This window comes from Mytilus trossulus, chromosome 8 (assembly GCF_036588685.1).
Source record: "Mytilus trossulus isolate FHL-02 chromosome 8, PNRI_Mtr1.1.1.hap1, whole genome shotgun sequence".
In the NCBI taxonomy this organism is placed as follows: Eukaryota; Metazoa; Mollusca; class Bivalvia; order Mytilida; family Mytilidae; genus Mytilus; species Mytilus trossulus.
The window spans coordinates 25,795,724-25,820,691 of record NC_086380.1 but is presented as its reverse complement, the minus strand read 5'-3'; the positions used below and the strand labels follow the sequence as shown (position 1 = coordinate 25,820,691).

The 24,968-nt window shown below is 32.1% G+C and overlaps 1 protein-coding gene across 13 annotated transcripts in view; it reads right to left on the bottom strand.

Annotated features, from left to right (window-relative positions):
* Positions 1–24,968, bottom strand: part of LOC134680749 (uncharacterized) — a 61,601-nt gene that overhangs the window by 17,277 nt on the left and 19,356 nt on the right. For 4 of the 13 annotated variants that reach the window (XM_063539958.1, XM_063539956.1, XM_063539957.1 and 1 more), the window contains exons 3-9: positions 11,909–11,944; positions 10,711–10,883; positions 9,211–9,246; positions 7,792–7,836; positions 4,817–4,905; positions 3,601–3,714; positions 960–1,003 (exon numbers count right to left, since the gene is read on the bottom strand). In XM_063539958.1, coding sequence (XP_063396028.1) covers positions 960–1,003; positions 3,601–3,714; positions 4,817–4,905; positions 7,792–7,836; positions 9,211–9,246; positions 10,711–10,883; positions 11,909–11,944 — 537 coding nt within the window. The remainder of the gene's footprint in view (positions 1–959; positions 1,004–3,600; positions 3,715–4,816; positions 4,906–7,791; positions 7,837–9,210; positions 9,247–10,710; positions 10,884–11,908; positions 11,945–24,968) is intronic. The other 9 variants (XM_063539961.1, XM_063539964.1, XM_063539960.1 and 6 more) reach the window with 9 other exon arrangements.

Sequence of the window (24,968 nt, the reverse complement as noted above, 5' to 3'; positions counted from 1 at the left end):
TTTGAATCAAAATAGAGCTCTAATAATGTTGGAGAAGCAGAGACGAGAGCAAAATATCAAAGGGCCTCAATTAAAAGAATGCATTTTCAACACCTGTCAATTGTGGATATCTCCAAATATAAATCGTCAGACTTTAGAATAAGTTTGCACTATATTCAATATTTAGGATCAGAATGTGCAATTCTTATGAACCAGCTTAGTTAAGTATTTGTTTGGAGCCTCGTAGAATGGTTATTTTCCATTTTTTCACCCTTTTCTTCTCAGAGTCATAACAATAACTTTCATTTTGGTATAAACTAGTGCATCGAAAATAGTGAAATACGCTATTGAGTTTTTAAAATGTTTTTTTTAAATTTTAGTGATGCAGTAATGTGAAGTTTCGAAATTATTTTCAAGTCAACCTCTGTGTTAAAAATTAAACATGTCATTTTGAATAACAAAACAGTACTATGATATTAATTTATTTTAAATTTAAATTTCAAATGGAGACTTTCTGCATTTCATAAAATCAACTTGAAATTTGATTTATCTCCCTTTGGTCTGATTGTCGTTGTGCTATTGCAATTTATTCTTGTCATATTTTTGTTTAATACGGGCGGTGGTGGTTTGTTGGAATGCTCTTACCGGGTTGTTTGGTAGTTTTAAAGTGTAAAGTGTAAAGTGTTATGAGTTGAATTCGAAACTCATACGCAATACATTGAACTAGAAAATTACCGTGATAATAAAGATATGCGTTTTATCGTCCGTCCGTCTGATCGAACGACCATAATTTTTATTAAGTTTTATACATAATAGAAACACAAAGGATATTGATAAGCATACTTTTAGTTGCTCCTGATACAGGACGTGTGGGTATACTACTATATATACGAAAAAAGTCTCGGGTAGACAAGACATGATAATTGAACATAATAACGGCCAAATATTAATCAAAATGGAGGACTTAATTCTTTACTTACATGTCTCTTTTTCTTCAATAAATCATCATCATCGTCTTGTAATCCTACAATACATAAGATTTCAGTCAAACATTGATATTTTTTTCAGTTCTGTTTCCAATCCAATTGTAAAATTTGCTTTATCACACTATATACCAGTACATGTATGAGGTAAATTTTGCAAATTAATTTGAATGCATGATTTACACTACTTTACAAGTGAAAATGGACGTTAATTTATATCAATGGCAAAATAAAATAGTTAAAACATGGTAATTGCTTTCAAACGAAGCATGTGAAACATTCATGACATGTAATATTGTAGGTAAAATCAACATAATTTATAAAAACAATGCTTAACTACAAAAATGTTTATATATTACAGCAATTTTCAAAAACTGAGTCACTTAGACACTGCAATAGTTTTTATAAACTTAAGTTGCTTTAAATTATTCAGACTCAGTAAATGAAAGTATTTTAGTAGAAAGCTACCACATAATGTAAAAAACGACCATTTGATAGCTGCAGGCTAAAATTTATAATCGATATAAGTATACATGTATAGTGATGCAAGTATATCATAGGCTAATGGTTGGATGGTTGGATTTACTATTTGAAGCACAAGGTCGAAAACGATTCTTGTTATGGTATAATGCTATTATACTGAAAATTACAATAAACGAGATATGTTCAGTTTTTTCAAAATCTAAGAAACATAATCAGGTATTGGAAAGGTATTCGTTTTATCAGAATATTTTGATTTTGTAATAAATTTAAAACGGATTAGCTTGTTCAAATGGTCGTTAGTTTGTTAATAGTAATATAAGCATTAATTTAGCATCTATAAATAAAAACCAACCGTCACCATAAGAAAGACTTATTTAGACCTATAAATAAAAACCAACCGTCACCATAAGAAAGGTTTATTTCGACAAGTAAGTGTCGGTGCGCAACAGACAAATGTGTCCTATATAATGATATCTTCGTGTACATGTATGTAAGATATTAACAAAACGCAATGCCACCCAATAAAACATCTTCATCTGTGTTTAAACGTCACAAGAATTACAACAAATAAGTATTGGGTCATCAGCAATAACAGTTTTTCTCGCGGCGATAAAAGCATGACAAAATGTAATTTTGTTAAAAAAAAAACATGAGTGTGTAAAAATATCTATGAACCTCTTCAACCCAATTAATTTACTAATCCCAACCTATTTGGTTACGTATCTATTGCAACAATTCCTTCTCCAAGCTCTCTATGAACAAACCTTTTATCTTTTTCTGTCTAATATACTTATACACGCGGTCTATGTAATACATATAAATTATTCATTGCTCAGAATCAATTCAAAATTCAAATGTTATGGAAAATACAGATATAAAATTCAAATAAAACCTCATTAGACTTAAATTAACACAACTCCATTCACTGCACGAGTTTACCAAGCACTTCATCATCTCGCAAGCAAATTTTAAGAAGACAATTGTTTATTGTTCAAAATATTGGCAATGAAACGATATGATAAGTCAAAGAAATGAATTTAATTTAAAAATGTTTCCTGTTTGTCTAGCGATAGTGAGTATTAGCGAATGTACATGTAATATCTCTGTAAAATGTGTACAAAAATTAAACTTTAGCTCCATCGTTTTTCGATACAATGTTTTACTGAGTAATATTTTTTGAGGGAACGAAAAGTCCGTTTATATTTTGTTATATAGAAGACTCAAAATGAAGACATGAAACAATCATTTATTTGTTCAGTGTATATCATAAACACCTCCGTAATTTTAATGTTTATTGAATCGTGATTCTTGTAGTCAAATTAATTTCAGTGTAAATACAAGACACTTATTGCGTTCGCATTTACATTGTCTGAAACATTTTCATTTTCATTTTCACGCTTGATCCTTATTGCATTAGTTCATTCACATGTTTATATTCTTACTAGAACACACCCGTGATATCACGGGTTCGTGACCGAATTAAAGTATTACCCGGTGATTATGACCCGTGTACATATAGCATATTTATCCTGAATACACCGTTTGGTGGTGCGCCCGTTAGATGCGGAACGTACAGATAAGGTAATAGGTAACAGGTGAATATACTATTGGTATCGGTATCGGACTCGACCCGGAACTTCTTAATTATTGGCAATATCAATTACGTGGAAAACAAAAGGGTCTGGAGTGGTGTAATTTTTAATCTACACCTTTATACTATATTAGTTATATATAAAGTTGAATTCTGTGAATCGTCGTTTTTACGTGATGACGGCTGAAAAATTGGACCTCGTAATTTTAGTATTATAGATTGTATTTTTGATTTTCACCATGTGGAAACTGATTGCATATTTATTTACACCGTGTGAAAACTGATTGCATTTTCGTTTACACCGTTTATCGTGTAAAAACTCACTTCATTTTCGTTTACACTGTGTAATAACTGATTGGTGTTTTTTTCATTCACACCGTGTGAAAACTTATTGCCTTTTCGTTTACACCGTGTAATAACTGATTGATTTTTTCATTCACACTGTGTGAAAACTTATTGTATATTTGTTTACACCGTGTCAACATTTGAACAATAAACTGTTACCCATGTCTTCTTACTTATTAAGCAGCATACAAAGCAGCGTGTAATAAAGGGAAGATATACCAGAAGCAAGTTTGATATCGATAGACAGACGGTGCAGTGGTTTGCCCGACTTACTCTCTACAATAACAACTGGAGGTACCAGTTCAATTGACTCCGGATCATAATCCTCATTATCTGTAAAAATTATAAGGTTGACGTGTGTTGCATGCTTATTGTTTTTTTTACATACGTTAATAAAGACATACTCTTGATGCTTAAAACCCATGCAACAAGTAAGATTGTTTTATACATCAACCAGGACATGTCCATACTTATTGACATAGCTGGCATGACTAACAGGGGGTTTGGGGTGTTCTGTTCTTTTTATCAGAATAATAACTTGTAACAATAAAACTAATACAAGTAAAATATTGATTAATTAATATCGATATTCATGAACATTCTTCAATTGAACGAATAACAGGTCTACCCATTTGAATGTAGGTGCAAGCTAACAGACCTAAAATGTCCTATATGATTCAAGAAAAAGACGTGAATTTACATTTTATTTAATTTCTAAATAACAAAAATAAAGAAAAAAGCTCCGAATATAAATAATAAATACTACTGCATAAATATACATTAATATATATAATGTTTCGACATTCAATTTAAAATAATTAAACAATGCATGCAATGTGTTTTTTCAGTAATGATATAAAACAAAGTTGCTATCATAAGCTATTTAAACGAGCACGATTGTGTTTGCATATTTAAATATTGCTATTCTTTTTCAAGTTTTACTTTAAACGTTTTGATGGTAGTCTTTGAGATAGTCTTTTTGCATCTCATTTAAGTGAAACTCATATACGACAAACAATTATAAGAATTCCCCTAAGTCTGCACCACTTACATGCATATGAAATCATTTATTTCCTTTGGTGGATTTATTTTCTCGTAAATATCGTAGTTATTAATATCAAAATCATTGATTTGTTGTTGTTTGCCTAACTTCCAGTGGCAAATATTTCAAAATAAATTTACTTCACCAATTATTAAGCATGCTGTTAAACGGGAGCTCAACAGGTCCTCATTGAACTAGAAGCTATACATGTATGTAGTTGTGTCTTTGTATGGTTAATTCAATGATTTTACGTCTTTCTTTCTCATTTAAATCTAGATCAAACTTATTTCTTTTTACATTTTGGTTTATGCTGTTTCAAGATGTCGTGCTATGAACTAGTGACATGCATCTGCTTAACAGGTGGTGTAGCAGTAAAGTCAAATTTCTACTCACTCAAATTGGTCAAATCCATACGATCTAAATCTTCGTTGATTGAGGTAGGTGTTCCGGGTTTTCCATCGAGGCCGCTACCGGCACCTTTCCTGAGAAATTATAAAAAATATTGTGATGTTTTTTGTAAATGATTTAATTTAATACCAATAAGGACACTTATGAAGCCTGTAATACAATTATAAGATAAAATGTTGTTTGTATAGTTTAGAGAGACGTCCAGTCTGCAATGGAATGCATATGAAAAACTAAAATATTTATCATCTTTAAATTCATGGACCTTTTGTTATCATGCAGTGTTTACTTTTATAATTTATCACAGGAAATGACAAGCATTTTTAATATAATTGATGTATTTGATTATCAGTACTACATGTACCTTATAAAATAATCGTCATCAATGCATGCTGTGCAGTTTGCACAACAGGAAAAATATAAATTTGAAACGTATTCCCTATTTAGAAATACACATGCATCACTACATGTAATGCTATGTTTCTAACGAAAGTTTTCTTCAGTGCTGTGTTACATTGTTATACTAAGCTCATAGTGATGTAGCCATGCTCATAATATATCATGCAATGCAGTTTTATTTAATGGTAAAATAATGCGATTCTTTAAAATTGATCGTAGTATAGATCGCGGGACAATGATTGCATGCAATGGTTTGAATTCATAAAGGTTTAAGCTTTATATATACATGTGTACATGTACCCATTAGCTTAAGGGTTTTAGTCATGCTATGTTACAAAGAATCAAGTTAGTTAGGCATCTCTAAGTATCAGTATAACATAGAACAAATTAACTATTGCATATTATCAAGACTCGTAAAAACGTGCACCTTCAAGTTTGGCAGTCTATAATGAGCTATGGGCAATTACAGTTTTTGTGTACGCTATTGAAATGACAATAACGCTTCGTCAAGCATAGTACAATGCTCGTTTAGTAAAACCTCCAGATTTTAACCAATCTTGACGACTAAGTATTTTCCAAAAATATCACCAAGAATTCTTTAAGCTGCGCAAAATCTAAAATGTTTTATTCTGTTGCACTCTTTTGCAGAATTGCATTACAATACGCTTTAACCTTGAAGCTTACGAATCTGATATGTAACTAAGACGGCATGATATAGTGTTGTACGTGCACAGGGTAACATTTTACAACACTATACATGGAGGAATTCCCTGTCACCAAAACAGTACAGTAACATATATGAAAAGGTCAAGGATGGTATGATAAACATGCAATTTTGTTATTCTTTTTGGTATCTCAAATATCAATTTTATCATCTTGATAATCAAAAAAACAAAACTTAATGAAGCGATTAATCGATTATGACTGGAGACGCGTGCAACTGTCAGTCTTTCAGACATTGTCAATCTGACCACGATTATTGACAGGATCACCATGATAATCTTAACGTTGTATGATATATCTAAATATTTGATTGAACTTTAATATCTCAAAAATCAATCTGATGGAAACAGTCCAAAAAATCGAGGCGTCGGTTCACAAATAATGTATTCGTATTAAATTATGTGATATTATACATAGATGTCGGACCTTTTATTTTGATGGGATCGCTAGTTAGATTGTACCTCCATAGAACATCAACTGAAGTTGATTATAGAAAATATGTATCTTCCAAGATAAGAAGCTTAGTATGCTGTATTATATCTCAAACATCATGAAACTTGAATACTGTAACATATTGTGTTACTACTTTATAAATTACAGAATGTGGTATGAAAAAAAGCATGTTTGAATATGTTGAATAAGCTAGTGTGTACAAAAATGTTCAAATTCGCCCTAAGAAATACGTATAAATCTACATAATATGCAAATTACGCTGTTCTTTTGGTAGCGGTTTTGACCAATTAGCCAATAAAGAAAACAAACCGCTTTATTGAACAGAAGCTGCGTTTAGACTGGTCCCATACACGAATCGTTGGTAACATAGAATTTACACAGAGCTATACACAGAATCATACTGACAACACAATATAATATTATATCTTAAACTTTATGCAAAAAAAGTCATAACCGATAATTGAAACTAGGATACAATAACGAGATATTTACAAAAATATAGGTGACTGGTTCAAAGTATATGAACACAAAACATTCAAATAAAAGATACATTACACGTGTTTTTTAGATGGAGATTGAAACTTAATTATTTTCAATAGGCTAAAACTATATATGTATATAATTGTTTACAGACTTTAAAACTTCAATATTCTGCAGTAAATATCGATTATGAAATAAAAGCATGCATGCATACATTTCGAAATGGTTGAATATTTGTATTTACAAAGATGATAACTAAATATATACATGGTGTGGGTATTGTCGAGCGTGCATGACTTACGAAAATACGTCTCGTATGAATTCAGAGTCTTCTGGTATTGTACTAAACGATATCGAAATACACAATGATTTGGAGTGCTATTGCAAATAATGCAAAATCAGTACTATTGGAAAAATTCGTTAGCTACATCCACAGTAATATATGAATGCTGACAGTTTATAATAAAATTTACTTCTCATAACTCAGTGTTTGGCATCGAATATAACATGAATTACCAGATACAAATTCTAATAAAAATAGGATTTAAGAAAGAATAACCTCAAAAAAGACTATATGGTAGAAAAGGGAGAAAGAATGATTAAAATTGAGTGATTATGTGATAATGGCAAAACAAAGAAAAAACACAAAGGAGATAATATGCAAAACTGCAAAAAAGTGGTTGTAATAATACCATTGTGAAATCAAGAAGTTGTAGTGATATACAATATACCAAGAACATAAGAGAAACAATATATCAGTAGTGCAGTGGGTACATTTGATATAAAAATAAGACAGAGAAAAGAAACAAAACAATGTATATATTGGAGATATAAAACAAAATTGGTGAACACAACATAGGTACACATGTGTCAAAGAAGTGTGCGAAATGAACATGTGTTCGACTTACGATAAATCATCTTGTTTAATAACCTCAGGGTGTTCTGGTATGGAGCTGTTGAACAAAAATGGTGAAGATGAAATAACAGAGCCTCTTATATTATGTAAATTCAGCAAACTCTAAATCAACATTTTTTATGTAGAATTTTTCAATTATCATTCAGCAAGGTAATGACGTCACATTATTTTCTCCAAGGACATGAAATTAAGTTGCATATGATCCGTCTCATTTTTTAATATAATTAAAAAACTGAAAATTATTATAGTTTCATAGTATATACTTGATTCAATGCAGCCCGATAATGTTGCTGAAATCTCAGAATGAATTTTACTCTTTATTTGATTTAAAGCAAGAAGTCAATTTATATATGTCAATCAATTTAACATCCACACAAAACGTATAAGCTAAAACACACAGAGTATACCATAACATATGAAAGTATGAAAAAGTGTATATAATGAAACAAATATATGACTGTTTAGTTTAAATGTGTTAATCCTTTACGGATAAAGACGAGAATCCTGCAACAAATAGAAGAAACATGTGCCTTAACCCATTCCCGAAATGTAGCTCGTGTAGACCTGAATACAATGTTCAATAAACAAGTGTGATATTGGTAACTGTACACATCACTGTATTCATCTTTGTATGCAAAAATCCATCATTGCATACATTTGCACACAAGAAACTGCACCGTGCGGCAAATATTACAAATTCCATCACAAGTACACTTCGGTCACCTGAACAAGCCAAACATGTAATTTGGTCTGAAGTTCACTCGATTCCCATACTCGTCCTCTCCCAAAGATAGCCACAAGTCGAGTGCATTTCTTGTATGACGATCGGCTTTGCTATTTAAGAATGAATCAAAATTTAGTTAGGGAAACATTCCCCAGTTTCATTTTCAATTTTACACAACATATCTACATGTAGTTTGGGATTGTTCTGCGTCTATTTCGATTACAATTCTTGATTTGCGTTCTTTTTTCACGAAAATAAATCAAATGGACGAGCATTGAAATTGCAATAACATTTCGAAACACAGTCACTGTAAATCTGTTTCGGTAAAAATATTAAAATCAGTAAAGTTACTCAGTCTCCCTGTACAAATTTGTATCTGATTAACGACCATTTTCAACGTAGAATATAGAGTGTTGACTCTTTTCAGTTTCAAGGGATTTCACACGCATTTGGGGAATGTTATGCATTATTGTAAGACATGGTGAAAATATAAACAACAATTGTTAGTACTAATGTATGGAATATACGTAAACAACATATTGTTAGGTATTGTTTCAAAAATTGTTATGTTTTCAACAGTGATTAAATTACTATGGGTAATAATGAAAAGTAGTGAATGCATGTTAATGTTAATTTTACGGAATGTTAAAACGAATCGCAAAATTGGTTAGGACGCGATACACTTACGCTTGCTCAAAAACGTCACTGCCTTCATCGTCATAGCTGAAATCAGGTATATGAATATCTAATGATTGTGAAAAACGAACTGTTTTACCGTCACTTGAGTTACTTCCCATGCTAGATGTAGATGGCATATTTTACAAATATTCTTCGAAGTTTCATGCCATTGTACATGTGAATATGCAACATTCAATTTTCATGAAACGAACAGTTAAGACATTATTTACGAAACTCCAAGAACAGTTTTACTTCAGCATAGACAAAACAATATTTGAACACACAAATGCGGCCAAAACCGAACTAAAACAAAAATAGTTACTTCACCAGTAAGAATATTTATAGCAATTTCACGTTTGCTTCGCTTCAAACATTAAGCACTTACTCTCAAATTTAATTTAATCTTTAAATGTACATCTTAAAACTCTAATTGGGCTTTGAAAACTTTGGATTAATTATGAAATATCGCAATTTCCCACTGAACAAAATAAAATTTCAAATTATTTAAGAATAATTTGGCCATTAATATAGAACCCTATTCAAAGAAAGGTTGATATAATCATATTCTCCCTTTATAAAAGCCAATAATGATTGAAATTATCGGAAACGACTTATCAAATTAAAACGAAAAGAACTATAAAAATATTGTTCTGGAACAGCTAGCACGTTAATTTATCTTCAATATAACGATTGGCGTTTTAAAATCAATGGGTTCGAACGGCGGAACTGAGAAACGAAAATTTCCTTTTATATGCCATAACATTTTCTTTCACTTTTCTCCAGAGAAAAAATACTTATTAAAGTCAAGATTATGATTGATGTTTGTTTGATTTCATAATATTTTTTTAGTATTTAACGTGACTTAGATGTTTAATCTTTGGTATATATCATCATTCAAAGTTTAGATTTGTTCATTTTTACATCATTCGAAGAAGAAAATATACAAAGAAAATCATCTGCATGTATGTAAATATGTTTTTGATGAGCCTGAAAGGTGTGTTTGGCATGAACAGAGTAAGGTTTGAATCTTATATACTTTTAAATATGGGTCCAACTAAAATACATTGCACTTTTCCTCTTTGTTGCCTTTAAAACACTGAAATCCATTCATATCATTGACTACTATTATACTAGAAAATTTCGGAAACAAGTACACAATTTTTTCACAGTCGTCCTCTTATTATAAAGTAAGATTATTTACGTTGGAAAAAAAGATAAATGCTGCAGCCTCAATATATCAGAAAAATCAACTATTTAAACAATTGATCAAATCTTGTATACAATACTAGATCAACTATAAAGTCAGTAAAAGGTATCTACTTTCTAGTTAACAAAAAAAAATATTAGCTTAATGTATCAATAACATGAGTTTCCGATTAACTTTGATAATAGATAAACACTAAACACTCCTAACCCTTTTTAAGTTACCACTAACATTATCCATACACTAAAGCAATTTGTTTCCGTATATTATATAAGTATTCTAGAAGTAACTCGATCTTAACTTACCTTGCTGTGCTTTCTTTTCTCCACCGGTTTATCATCCTTCCATCTTTTGTGAAATAATCAAATTCATCGAACCCAGAGTCTCCTGTACACGGAGACATATCCCGACCCTCTCTTGAATGTAACTGCATACTTTTGACGATATTACAGAACCTAGGTCTGTATCCTTGCAAGCCCTGTTTATAACATATACATGTTTCATTATTTAAACATATATTTTATTTTATTTCATTAAAATTCCTAACACCACTTTTAGCCAATCCATTTGTATACATTTGTAGGTGGAGAAAGTCTGGGTGAAGGAAGAGAACAACCGAACTTCGGCAAGAAAAATGACATTAAATATATTGATTGACTGTCGGTTGATTCACGTCCAGTTGCAACTATTTCATGCATGTTCAGGAAGACAGGACACATTTACAATAAATGCAGGTAGGTTCTGTAATAGAGGCTGTCAGGAATGAACCTAGTGTAAGTCTATACTGCCACTGGGTAATGAGGTCATGTATAGGGACAGGTTGACTACGGACCCCAAAAGAGTTGTTGCAATTTTTCTTAACTTGCAAAGAGCGTGTCGCTCTCCCCACACTTTGGAAAAGGTTGTACTGCTGGTTAGACGAAGACCTATAGTGACCACAGTTCTATTCCCTATATATATATAGTCACCTTTGAATATAAGAACAATCTTAGACTTGTCACTGTAGTTGCAGGAAGTACAATGTACCCTTATCCATTAAATTCCAACTAAACAAGTGCAGACTTTTATGCAAAAAGAACCCAGACATATAAAAATTATATTTGACAAGCATCCTACAGCTAATGTCAAATACAATGACGTCAAAAAACAATCACCTAAAGTTATGAAGTCGATACTCAATAGTTTTTACGGGAAACGTTTTAGTTTTAGTGTGGAATGAACGAAAATAAGCTTCGCTTTGACCAAAACAGTAAATGTGGTACGCTGATGTATGCTGATTTGGGATTAACTCGAGACATATTTTATCGGAGAATATCGAGATCTTAATATCAGTATATATGCGTATTACATCATTCGAAATTCTTATTATTACAGGTATGTTGTGACAATTAATACATAAAAAAAGTTCCACAAAATGACCGAACATAATATTATATCATAAGCCAATTAAGTAGACTAAGCATATACGTGAATTAATTCAAGATTATATTTAATGTTACTTACATAACCTCTTCTTTGAAAGTTGTTTCCTTCTGATCCCTGTAAAACCAATATATACTGTTAGAATTATATCAAAGTTTAATGTTGTGATGATGGTAGATTTGGAATGGGACTAACACCATATGCAGATAAACCAATAAACCACTTTTCAACGACAGAGTATGCATATAACGTTTTGGGATAAAAATAAAATCTCAAAATAGTTAACCCATAAAAGAGAGTATGTGGGTAAAAGTCAACGAGACTGCTATCAAACAAGCCATAAAATTAACGGAAAAGGGCTATCGTTAATAATACTTAAGCATGTACTAAGATATAATAAAATACATGTAGTTTCGTATCAAAACCTAATGAAATGTTTTTGTTTTATAGCCTTAGCAAATAGTTTGGTTTTAAAACCTAAGCAATTAGTTTTGCTTTAATAAGCTAAGAAACTATTTCTTATTTAAAATCTAGGCAAAAAGTTCCAATTTGCCATGGTAGACAAATTGAGAATGGAAACGGGCAATATGTCAGAGAAACAACAGCCCGACCATATGCAGAAAACGGCCCAAGGTCACCAATGGGTCTTCAACACGACGAAAACATATTTAAATGAACTTAGAGTGCATTTTTCTCTAACACAAACGATGCAAACGGCTTAGCGCGCACATGTTTTGATCTTTTCTTTCAATCATTCGTTTGCAAAGTTAACATAAACTTTGACAATGTATGCACACGCTAAAAATGCGTCTGCAGTTTGTCGTTTGTCGTTTGTTAATACAAACACTACATTTGTTTCTAGCTTCAACCTGATTAAACTATGTATTAGTTTCTACGTTTGTAAAAGTCTGTCTTTCAACGACATGTGTATGCATTATCGAAAGTTCAAACAAGGTCAGTAAAGACTTATTAAACGATGTATTTGTTTCTACTTTTAAAAAACAACAACAAACGCGACACAACGTTTACAAAATTTTGGCTAGAAAGAAATGTGGCCTAAGTTAACTTAATAAATAAGGTTTTACTAGACTTTTCATTTTCATTTCCCCCATTGGTATCTTTTATCGCTCTTTTGTCATACTGATAAAGTATATATTTGTTATCCGCAATATGTATTGCTGTCTATTTATTTGTTTGCTAGTTTCTGGTGGTGTCGAACGCCTCTTTATCGTATATGGTTTCATTCTAAGAATACTTAATACACATTAACATAAAGTATTCTAAGAAAGAAATTTTATTACACATACTATGTTTTAAAAAGTCTGTTCAACATGGTTCACTCTAAATACAAAATGTAGATTTCAATCTTATTATGTGTATATTTTAATAAAATATTAAATCGTATTGATTGTGTATCTACATTTTCACTAATATAAGTATTTCAATATAAAGTAAGTAATACAAACAGGTAAACCTCACGATGTTAATTTAAATGTACCCTTCTAGTACTCGTAATAAAAATTAAATATTCCCACATGTTTAATCCGCTGAAATAACAATACCAATAACTTTTCAATACGCTGTAATTAAATCTTGACTCCATACAATAATAGATATAAATAGTGGAATAAACATTGTATAAAGTAAAAACACAAAAATACGAAAAATACACAAGACAAAGCTACCATAAAAAGACACAACAATCGAATGCCAATATCTGTAAGTAAAGCAAAAACATAATGCTGAAACTATAAGACGGACTCCACGAATTTCAAATCGTATTGACAAAACTCGGAAAGAGGACATAGACAACTACACCCTTCAACTTTCAAGCAAAAATCAAGATAAACTATTTTTAATCCTTACACTCACAATCTTAAAACTATATCCGCGTAAGATGTTTATGACTCGTGTGAAAACAGGAGACACAAGAACACTAATGTATGTTTCTCTGCAATACACTTTATTCTTTCTACATTTCATTGCTTCGCGCTTTACAGTGCCATTGCCCAATTATACTTATAACATCTATGAGAATTGTACCTCAGTAACTCTGGTAAATATATCATTTGGTACTTGTGTCGTGTTGGAGGGTTTAGTTTGGGGTTAGAGAAAGACAATAATGGGCCAATACTACAGACGAATTGGCTAATATCAAAGAATAGAGAAATATACGAAACGCAAAAATAAAGCTTAGAGATTATAGGGTCCTTAAATGTACAGAATAGAGAATAAGGGACACAATGTATCTAAAAAATAGAAAATGACTTATAACAGAATTGAAAGACCCAATCCAGACGCTACGTTGGCACGACATAATGATTTGATTAATGAAAGTGGTAACACCCTTTTAAATTATTTTAAAAAAAGCACGTCTTTAAGATAAGAACTATACAAAAGTTATATGATTAAAGAAAATCATGATTTGGGATTCTAATATATTCGTTTCGCCTGATCGGGCTGATCCCAAACAATTTTACTTTTAATCAGCATGCAAGCTATTCCTACATGCACTGTTACATGTAAGATGTTAACATTGGTCATAGTTTTAAATATAATCTCTGTGTTCTTCATATAGACCATAAAGACATAATAACGTATTTATCGCAAATAGTATCTATATTAAAATATTTTAAATATTCCGTGTGGGGTAGGCATTGTTTAGACCACAAACAGTCCATTTAGTTGGCAATGTGCGCTAATCTATTTCTGTTTGACATGAATTGAACAATAGAAATAGATTACGTAACGTTCATATACCGCTGTCAGTTAGTTTTTATACGTATACCATATATATACAATAGCCCTGAACTTCAATAAACTTATTGTACTATTCGATAGCAAGTTTATTACAGTTTGCGCATTGCTATAGTATCTATAGTTAATATCTAATGCACTTCCGAGGTCTTATCAGACATGTTATAAACTTGTATTGTTGTGTATCAGTAAAAGTCATATTTAATTGACTTGCGCAAGCATTAGGTCTGTTAGGACCATGTTTATTGAAATCCCTTTTATAATATGAATGTATTATTCATGTTTAATATATTTCACTCATTAATGAAAAGTAAGACAAATCATTTCTGCATAGTCAAAATAAACAATCAGCCTTTAAATTATGTCACCAACAGGGGTTTATGGGTCTCTAAAAACACCACAAAGAGCCTCTTTAATCTTCAGGTGCAAAGGAGAACAGTGTAGTTCTTGTGAATAAAGTAATTGAAGGCTTAAGGTAATTGAGGCTTCGTCCGTTCACGTCTTTTTTTTCAGTCAAAAAAAATTTTGATAACTGTCATATATAGATCCTTTACCAAGGACTGTGATTTTTATAAAAAACAAATGGGTGTATTGAAACCATAGAACAAACATTCAATGTAAACTTGCTCACATCAAAATCCATCTAATTCAATCAGGAGAATCATACCAAATTTATCATTTGGACTTTTTAAATTGTAGCTCATATCTAAAAAAAAAAATAACCTACCATTGCGGAAGGAGCCGTCCTTGGTCGATGATAATTTATATATCTTTTCGGTTGTTTCATTGTATCTATTTGTTCTTCCGTTGGCGTTGATGTCCGAGAGTAATTGGACATCGCCGAGACAGGCCGTGAATGTAAGGAACATGGTTCCAAGTCACATGCAGTCTGAGGTCGGTCGTGCAACAGAATATCGTGCATGTGCGTGTAATCATGGCACCGAGAATGTCTATCGAAATAACGATAATCAGGAGCAGGACTCGCTGGGTGTAGGTTTATGTTCTGTCGTCGCTGGCAGTCTTCGTATAATTTGTTGACAAGTGTAAACCCACTTCTCATCTGAGCTGCAACTCTGTGACGTTCTACAACAGACCCTGCACTACGAATTCGAGGTTGGTTTGGTGGCCTCAGTGATTCATTAGACAGACGAGATTTGTTACTCTTACTGCTCCATGGTCTTTCTGTCCTTCTTCCTCCATAACTTGGAGGAGCTGTACCAGGTCGTTGATTTCTAGCTCTACTCACGTGTTTCTGTAGCGGACTTGGTGGTTTTATCCTGAGTTCAGCATAGGTATCTGTTTTCTCGGACGATCGAAGCACAAACGAATCATCCTGTGGCAAGACTTCTGTACTTTTCCTAGCATCACTTGCAAATAATTTATGTTTATAACCGTCAGCAATCCAGGCAAGGCCTTCGTGATAATCTTCGAACACCATGTTTTAAATTAAAAGCAGTGTCGTGTCGTTAAACATACAATCAGTTAGCGTTTCATTATTTTATGTAAACTTTACACATATATCCATTAAAAACCACGAAATCCATAACATAAAACGAAAAACAACACACGCCTATCCACTAACATGAGTCACGTACAAACTATTAAACAGTCCTAAGATATTAATATATATTGTATGAACAGATCAAAATTTTAAATGAATGCTACCTAGCACAAGTCAAAATTTAAATGTATCAATTGAAATTCGATATGAAATATGTAACGTTTATGCATCTATTTGTACATCACCATTCAAATAAAAATTCTTCAAGCATATCTGATAATCAATTAAAGCACTCCTGAACACAATTGGATCTAGTCAATAAGCTAAACGACTTCTTTTTCACAATCAGATGAATCTGCGTATCATTAAATCAGTTCCGTTCCGTTGTTGTATCCCGTCATCAATAACAAATGAATCTTTTATTTACCGTTAAAACAACGCTGGGGCTCTTATTCCTTCGACATGACATGCACGAGTGGCATAATGGTAGATATTGAATTTAGATAATCCGAATATTAGACGAAGCCAGTCGTAATACAATTATTTCTAATCTTCTTAAACTTTTCGCAAGAAAATATTTTCATACTGACATTTTAAATATTTCCAATAAGCTTAAAATCGATTCAATCAAGATTAAAATTTGGCCAGGTTCGTCGGGCATCCCCTTTCACAAGGCCAGAGCACGACTGATTAAATTTCTAGTGTTCTATTTATCAACAACCTTTTGTTCCAATGAATAAATTACTTTGTTTGTAACAATTGGAGTTACTAAATATGCATGGATCAATACGTGTAATTATTGAAAATCACACCTTCGACAGGTAACAATAATTAAAAACATAATTTATCTCGGTAACACTATTGATTTTTAAAAAGATTTGTGAAAAACAATTTTATAGCGGTTTTAATTACATATTTTCTTTTATTTAAAAGAAAATGTATTGTAAACAGAAATGTTATATGTAATTTCAAAGATCAAATATATATAACATGTAATTTAATTTATATTTTAGATTGAAAAAAAAAACACTACCTTGTTTCTATTATGAATTGTTGGATTGTGAAATGAAATGTCTTTATGGGCGAAAATGAGTTGTCCTATGAAGACATGATGGAATATTGAAATGACCACTTAATTCTCTAAGCATGAAGTCTTTTATATATTGTAATTGGGATCTTGCACTCTACAAAATCAAACACAATTTTCATCACATTTATTAATTATCAAAACGGGCCCTTTATGGCTGATTGTGCGGTATGTAGGCTTTGCTCACTGTTGAAGGCCTTACGGTGACCTATAGTTGTTAATTTCTGTGACATTTCAAAATTGGTCTCTTAAGGAGAGTTATCTCATTGACAATCATATCACATCTTCTTTTTATATATATATATATATATATATACAACTCGTCTAAACATCAACCCAACAATGTTAGATCTGTAAATTTGCTTTCGCAAACTTTTGGTTCTTCCCTCGCCGGGATTCGAACCCATGCTACTGTGATATCGTGACACCAAATCGCCTGCACTGCAGCCGTCCCGCTAGACCACACGACCACCTGGGCTCTCAAAAAAAGAGCTTTCGGTGGCCATATGTTACCTTTCCACGTCAGTTTTAATCTAGCGGCGTACTACAGTACATGATATATAAGGCATGAAGATGTTATTGTTACAGATCAGCTAAATTATCTATAGTAAAGGATCCTACAAATTAATGTAAGATACAGTCACAGAAAATAATTATATTCATAAGTACGTCTGAGTCAGTGACAACCCTACAACAATATACTAGAACATACCCGCGAAATCGCGGGAATTCAGAGCGTATTTGAAAGGATATAAAGTGTTGTAGGAAGAATTTTGTAAAAGATTTAATGACTTGAGAATTTCAGGAAAAGTATCAAAAGTCATAGGTACTTGGGGACAGGAAAATGTTTTTTTAACCCTCCTCCTTTATTTCCAAAATTCCCATTTTTTTTTCTTCTATTAATTTCATTATGAACATACATTTAGTGAACATGTATTATGAACATTCCAGTCAGGAGCCTGTAATTCAGTGGTTCAGTGATATTTGTTTTTGTTCATTTTTGTACATAAATAAGGCTGTTGGTTTTCTCATTTGAATTGCTTTACGTTGTAATTTCGGGGCCTTTTATATCAGACTATGCAGTATCGGCTTTTGTTTATTGTTGAAGGCCGTAAGATGACCTTTAAATGTCGGTGTCATTTTGGTCTCTTGTGGAGAGCTGTCTCATTGGCATTCATACCACATCTTCTTTTTTTGTTAAACATTTAGTGACTTGAGAATTTCAGAAAAGGTACCAAAAGTCATAGGTAATTTGGGACAGTATAATTGTTTTTCTAGCCCGGATCCTCCTTTTTCCACACAAAAATCCGCCCACCCCCCTTTTCAAGTCTGGAAAATAATTGGTTGTTTATATAGGGAATCACTGAAGCATGACCGGAGCGGGCCCCTGCATATGGAAATTTCTGGATCCGCCACTGCGGATGGGGCCCTGATCCCAATATCCCGGGCTTAAAAACATGAAATCCCGAGGTTCTGAATTTATTATACAAATTAAATATCTCGACATCCCGAAATTCGAAAAAAGAAATCCCGGATCGCGAAATGGTCACTCCTGAAATTTCGATTTTAAAAACACCCGTTCCAGACGTCATTAACAGTCAATTCTCAGTTTAATAATTGATCCACAGCGGTCATTGATATATAATTCAGACCCTCTCTTTTAAAAAACCCTGTGATTGCCGTGGATAGTAAACTTGAAATGAATCAGACAGAAAATACACTTTATTCGTAGTATATGCATTTGTTTCAAAGTAAAAACAAAATCGCAAACCGGAGGTCTAATCTGACTTAAAATGACGGATATAAGACAGAAAATACACTGTATTCGGTAGTATTAATGTATGTTCAAAGTATACAGGAAAACGCATACCGGAAGTCTGATCTGACTTAAAATTTCGCCCAATGACGGAAACATTTTCGGACGTCTTTTTTCTCGTTTTTCACCCAAAATAACTCAATCTGAATAATCATATGAATGGATGACAAATGCGATTATGCACTGTACCCATATGACACAAAGGCATGATGATTAATTTATTGTGGAAAGAAGAGAAGCGACACCCAAAATGAGATCTTCTCGTTTAATAGTATAGATACAGACCAAGGAATGAAACTGGTGTATTCAAAGAGCAAGTTGCAATCGTCAATGGAATATTTAGCAATACAATCATTCATCGACGGGACCAGTAAACGGACGTGAATCCAAAATTGTATCTCTTCAATTTCTGATATTCCTTTTGATATATCACAAAGGACGTATTTGCATTGTAATTTAAAGGTTGATACATGGTCCGAGACCACCATTGTCGTCCCACAAATATAGTCCCTAGTGTTGACAGTGGGTTACTTGCCATTAATTTTTATACCCCTTCCAAATTTATTTCTCCATGTCCAATGCCTCAAATTGAAAGTAGGGGGATGAAATTACACTAAAAAAATTTGGGTCCAGAATTTTAAAGGAAAGTAGTGATTTGGTCCAGCTGAAAAAGGTTGAAAATGATCACTTTGGAAGCTGTAAAAAGATTTCAAGACGCCCTAAACATAAAATTGTCCATATTTTGAGTTAGAGGCGATGAAGTTTTCTATAAATTTGATATAATTTGTCCCAAAAGTAGTACAACACACTGTAAAAGTTTCTTTGAGAAAGCGCAGGTGGGATTTTTTTTATTTTCATTTATGTTCTAAAAGAAATGCACTACGAATTAATTGTGTTCTCGGACCACATGTTTAAAGAAATCAATCTGCACTTTAGTTAAACAGATCAATTTTCAACTGAAATCTTAAAAACATTGAGATCCGTTAGATTTTAAAATAACGTTCGATACCGTTTTTGATAAATCATTGTTGTTATTTTTAATCGAAACCCCTGTAAACTTCACTGTAATAAAGTTTTATAAAATAAACGAAAAATGGTTTAATATGCACAGTTTTAAGAGGCCGCATTTATTACTTGCAATAAACTATCAATATTACAAAGATACCCAGTGCGATCACTTGTATAACGTTATCTTCGCAGACAAAATATTTTGATATATAATTGAAAATGCAAATATTGACTTTGAGCCACAACGTATTTACTTTCCGTTTACGTCTTTAGTCCAACCCTTCAAATTGCACTTCAAATCAACACGCAAGATAGTATAAATCAATAAATATTATCATTCATTGATGTTGACGGACGTAAAGTTATGAATATGACAAGTTTGAGTACACTAAAATAAGGGCATGTATAACAGGCCATTCGTATGCGTATTTAACTGTTCCTGTTATTTTTACTGATTTCTTTATATCGTCTTTCGGATGCCATTCACTTTTTGATTGATTTTTGATGTTTAATGCCACTTTTAGCACACTTGATTTTATAACGATGGCCAGTTTCGTATTGGCGAAGCAAGCTAGACTAACTTAAGAGAACCACAGAATCTCGACGGAGAAATTCCGATCACAAACAATGACTTGCTAAACTGAAGTCGAACTACATACAACTAACGAGGTTCTAATTCAATAACATTAATGTTAACTGGCTATTAGTCACTGAAAATTAAAATTGAGAATGGAAATGGGGAATGTGTCAAAGAGTAATAATGAACGCCATACTAATTTCTAACTACTTATACCATCCTCCCTACTGCAACTGCACACTTAAGTCGAACGCATCTTGCCCCATTTTTCTGTTTCTTACTCACAGCCTCAGTTACTGCCTAGACTAGTGATGGTTGATGGCCGGACTACTTAGACAACTCAGGCACCAAGTCCCCTCAAATTCTTGATTTGGTAAACTTTTCAAGAGCAAATGAGGGTAAAACTATGATTAAATAAAAGGGCCCTTTATTTCAGTATTCATCTATTTATGTGTTACTTTTCTCTTATAATTAGCTATTCAATATTTTTGATTCATAATTTTCTGTTCTTTATAAGGACTGTGTTTCTCTTTTCGCGATTACACATATTAACCCAATCATAGACCCTCTTATATGAATCAAACCGATTCCAATGACATCCTTCTTCCCACTTATGTTTTAATGCTTTAAATTTTAAATAAAGCAAGGCGAAGTATTTACACAACTGGTCATCAATCTTAAATGATTTAATACCACGCCTAGAGAACTTCGTCCCACTAAACATTTGAAAAATTGAAATATTTATAAATATGCATAAAATATCAAATTGAACCGTTTAATCTTGAAAAACAAACGAATGACTCACTTCTGACATCAATTTTTTATTGGAAGGAATCTCGCATACAGAGCCATTTTTTCATCAAATTTTATTAAAAAGCAAATGACCATGATAGATCACTGTTTAAATGAGATACATCAAACCACCCTGCATGTTATTTTGACTTGCAAATGTTATATTCAATTATCTTCTCAAATGGATACGTCATTGCGTGTATTACGATTACATGTATAGGTTTACTACAGATGGGTGTAGACCAATCCTTCAGTAAACATTATACATGTACCCTTATACTTTGTTTGTGTGCATACATTGTACATGCATGCACTTAAAAAGCCCAAACGCACCTAGACGTGTAACTTACGATAAGTTTTAAAATTCCTGTTTTATAAAAAAAAAATCTAGTTTGTTCCAAAAATATGTACAAAAATGGTTTAAATTTGAAATTCGGTTGGAAGAAGATTACCTTTTCCCGCGACAATGACGCTTAAATATATTTTACACAAACATTTCATGCATTTTGTGTTGCAGAATTTTCAAAAAGTTGTATTTCCATTAATATTTCCATTAGGATTTTATTGGTAAAACAAACACATGCAGAACGTTTCCTTCAAATATTATCGTGTGTTGATTTAAATCATTATATATCGCTTTACTGCTTAAGAAATCGTTAAATAAGTATCTGTATTTGAAAATGAAACGCATTTTGTAACTCTATTGGGGTTTGAAAGCGTTGACCGAAGTATGAAGCGCGGAAGCACGAATTTTATAAAAAAAAAATTCTTTAATTCACCTGTGAACTCTACTGTGGGACCTCGTGTTATGATGAAAGAAAAGTTTTTATTGCGTAATGCAATTGCTTAAGGAATAATTAACACGTGACGTGCAATTCGCCAATCATAATAAAGTATTATAATGAAACTTACCTCTAATGTTATTATAAATGATTACAGATGAGGGTGACTTTTAACGACCTTGCCTACCCAAGAAAAGTTCGTATAGTTCTACGTTTTATATCATCATTGTACAGCTGACGATATTAGAGCGAAGAACGCCATGATTTCACTATCGAATGTAAGGAACCATTTTCCTGCATTTCCCAACGAAAGACACATATGTTTTTATTGTTACAAGCATCCCTTGAGCCGGAATATAACTTTAACCGTTTGAGCAATCCACAATAAACAGTATGATAATCATGATGGTTTGAAGAACCATTGCATCATATTTTTGACAGGATTATAGTTTTAAGTTTTCATTACCAAAACAAACCATATTATAAATTTTCCATTTGAGAATAAAGATAGAAAAGTTAGAACTATTTGGTAAAATCAAGCTGAATTAGGCGACGTTAAAAGTAATAAACGGGAGATAACTCTAATTTGTTATCGATTTTTTTCTCTACAAGGACAACCAACTTTAAAAAACATAACTTTAATATTATATTAAAGTTCTTATATCTTATTTCACTGCTAGACGGATAACCTAATTTATCTATGAGATTTGTATTACATTTAAAATCCCACTGCATACTTTGATTTTTAGTAAATTAACCATGTTAACATATTGCGTACAATTAACATATCATCATGTTTTTATATTGCGCGGCATACTATATAAGGTATAATCATAATACATTAGATGAGATTTAAATATTTAATCGAATTTCATTTTAACTTGTGAGATGTAACAACATCAAATACTATCAATTACATCAATTTCATAAACGGTTTAATGTTTGACTATTTTAGAGGAAAAACATCTTATATACGAGGACGTTACTTCTATATGTAAACCATATACATGTTCTTGCACACATTTTTAGCATGCACACTTGTGCAGATTTAAGAAATCATATCAATAACATATTGATTTTCTGGACTTATTGAACTTCGATGTTCATTTATTGTTATAGCGGTTTGAAAACCTCATACCACGGAAGTATTATATTGACCATATAATACTTCCATGCTCATACTGAGTAGAACAGGGTTTAATTTTACACCCGGACCATACTCATATGTGTTATTTTCATAAAGTCAATGCATTACAAAATACAACAATACAGATTTGCACAAAACAAGTGAAAGAGGTTACATTAGTTACAAGCCATGAGTACAAACACAAGTATTTATATTTTTTTTTCATTAAAAAACAAAGCTTCTTCAGAACTGGTTTTATTGTATTGGACATAAGTTCAAAGAATTTGACAGTATTTTGACGTTTTGTTAGATATGGACCATACTAAAAAATTCTTTTAATTTTCACTCGAATTCAATCATTCCTTACTACAATTATAGACTTATTGCAAACAGTATAAGAAAAACAGACAAAGACACAAACAACTATAACACGGAACCATGAAAATGAGATCAAGGTCAGCTGACACTTGCCAGTTGGACACGTACACCTTACAATCCTTCCATACACCAAATATACTAGCCCTATATTCTTTTAGTATCTGAGATATGGACTTGACCACCAAAATTCAACTATGTTCACTATCCATGAAATGAGGTCGAGGTTAAGTGAAAACTGTCTGACAGGAATGAGAACCTTGCTAGGTACGCACATACCAAATATAGCTATCCTGTTTTTCACTATCAGAGAAAAATTAACATTATAAAAAAAAATTAACTTATTTTCAAGTAGTCACTGAACTATTGAAAATGAGGTTTAGGACAATAGACATGTGACAGTTAGACGGAGTTTTCGTAACATAAGGCATCTGTATACAAAGTATGAAGCATCCAGGTCTTCCATCTTCTAAGATAGAACGCTTTTAAAGAGTCAGATAACGCCGTCGGATCACTTTCCCTATGTGGAGCTTTCTGCAACAAAAGTCGCAGACTCGACTGAGGAAAAACCCTTAAATAAAATGTTATCTACAATATACTATTATAATAGTTATCAAAGGTACCAGGATTATAATTTAGTACGCCAGTTGCGCGTTTCGTCTAAATGAGACTCACCAGTGACGCTCATATCGAAATATCTATAAAGCCAAACAAGAGGACAAAGCAAGGACATACAGTATAACTGTCAGTGAGATAACTACCAAACAGAGTACAAGTAACATGCAGCGACACTCGGAAAGCTTTTTTAAAGATAAATCATTTAAGGTACACGTACATTTGTATTTGTGAAGAAGTGGCCTTTAATTTCTGTATAATAATTGTTTACCGGATAGGAACGCCTAATGTAGTTGCAATTAGTAATGTATTTGTAAAAACAGTTGTAACAAAGTTTATTTATTCTAATGTACGTTGATAAATTTCTTTGCTCAAATATCCTTCAAACAGAAAGTCATTACCAATAACAAACAACAATTTACCGTGAACTACCATTTAAATACATAAGATGGACAACCTTAATGAGATCGCGTCCGATTTTTTGAATTTACGAAGATTTATATTGACCTTTACTTTTTACACTTTTTAATAATTGTAATTTATCAACTTATGTACATATAGACTTACTCAAATAACCTCTAGAAACACGTTTAAATGACAAACTTAATAAAGTTGACATCTTAATTGGTCAATTTTAAACTTTGAAATAATTTCTGATTTCGTTCGAGATATCAAATTATAAGTAGTGGGAAATGAAAAAGACCT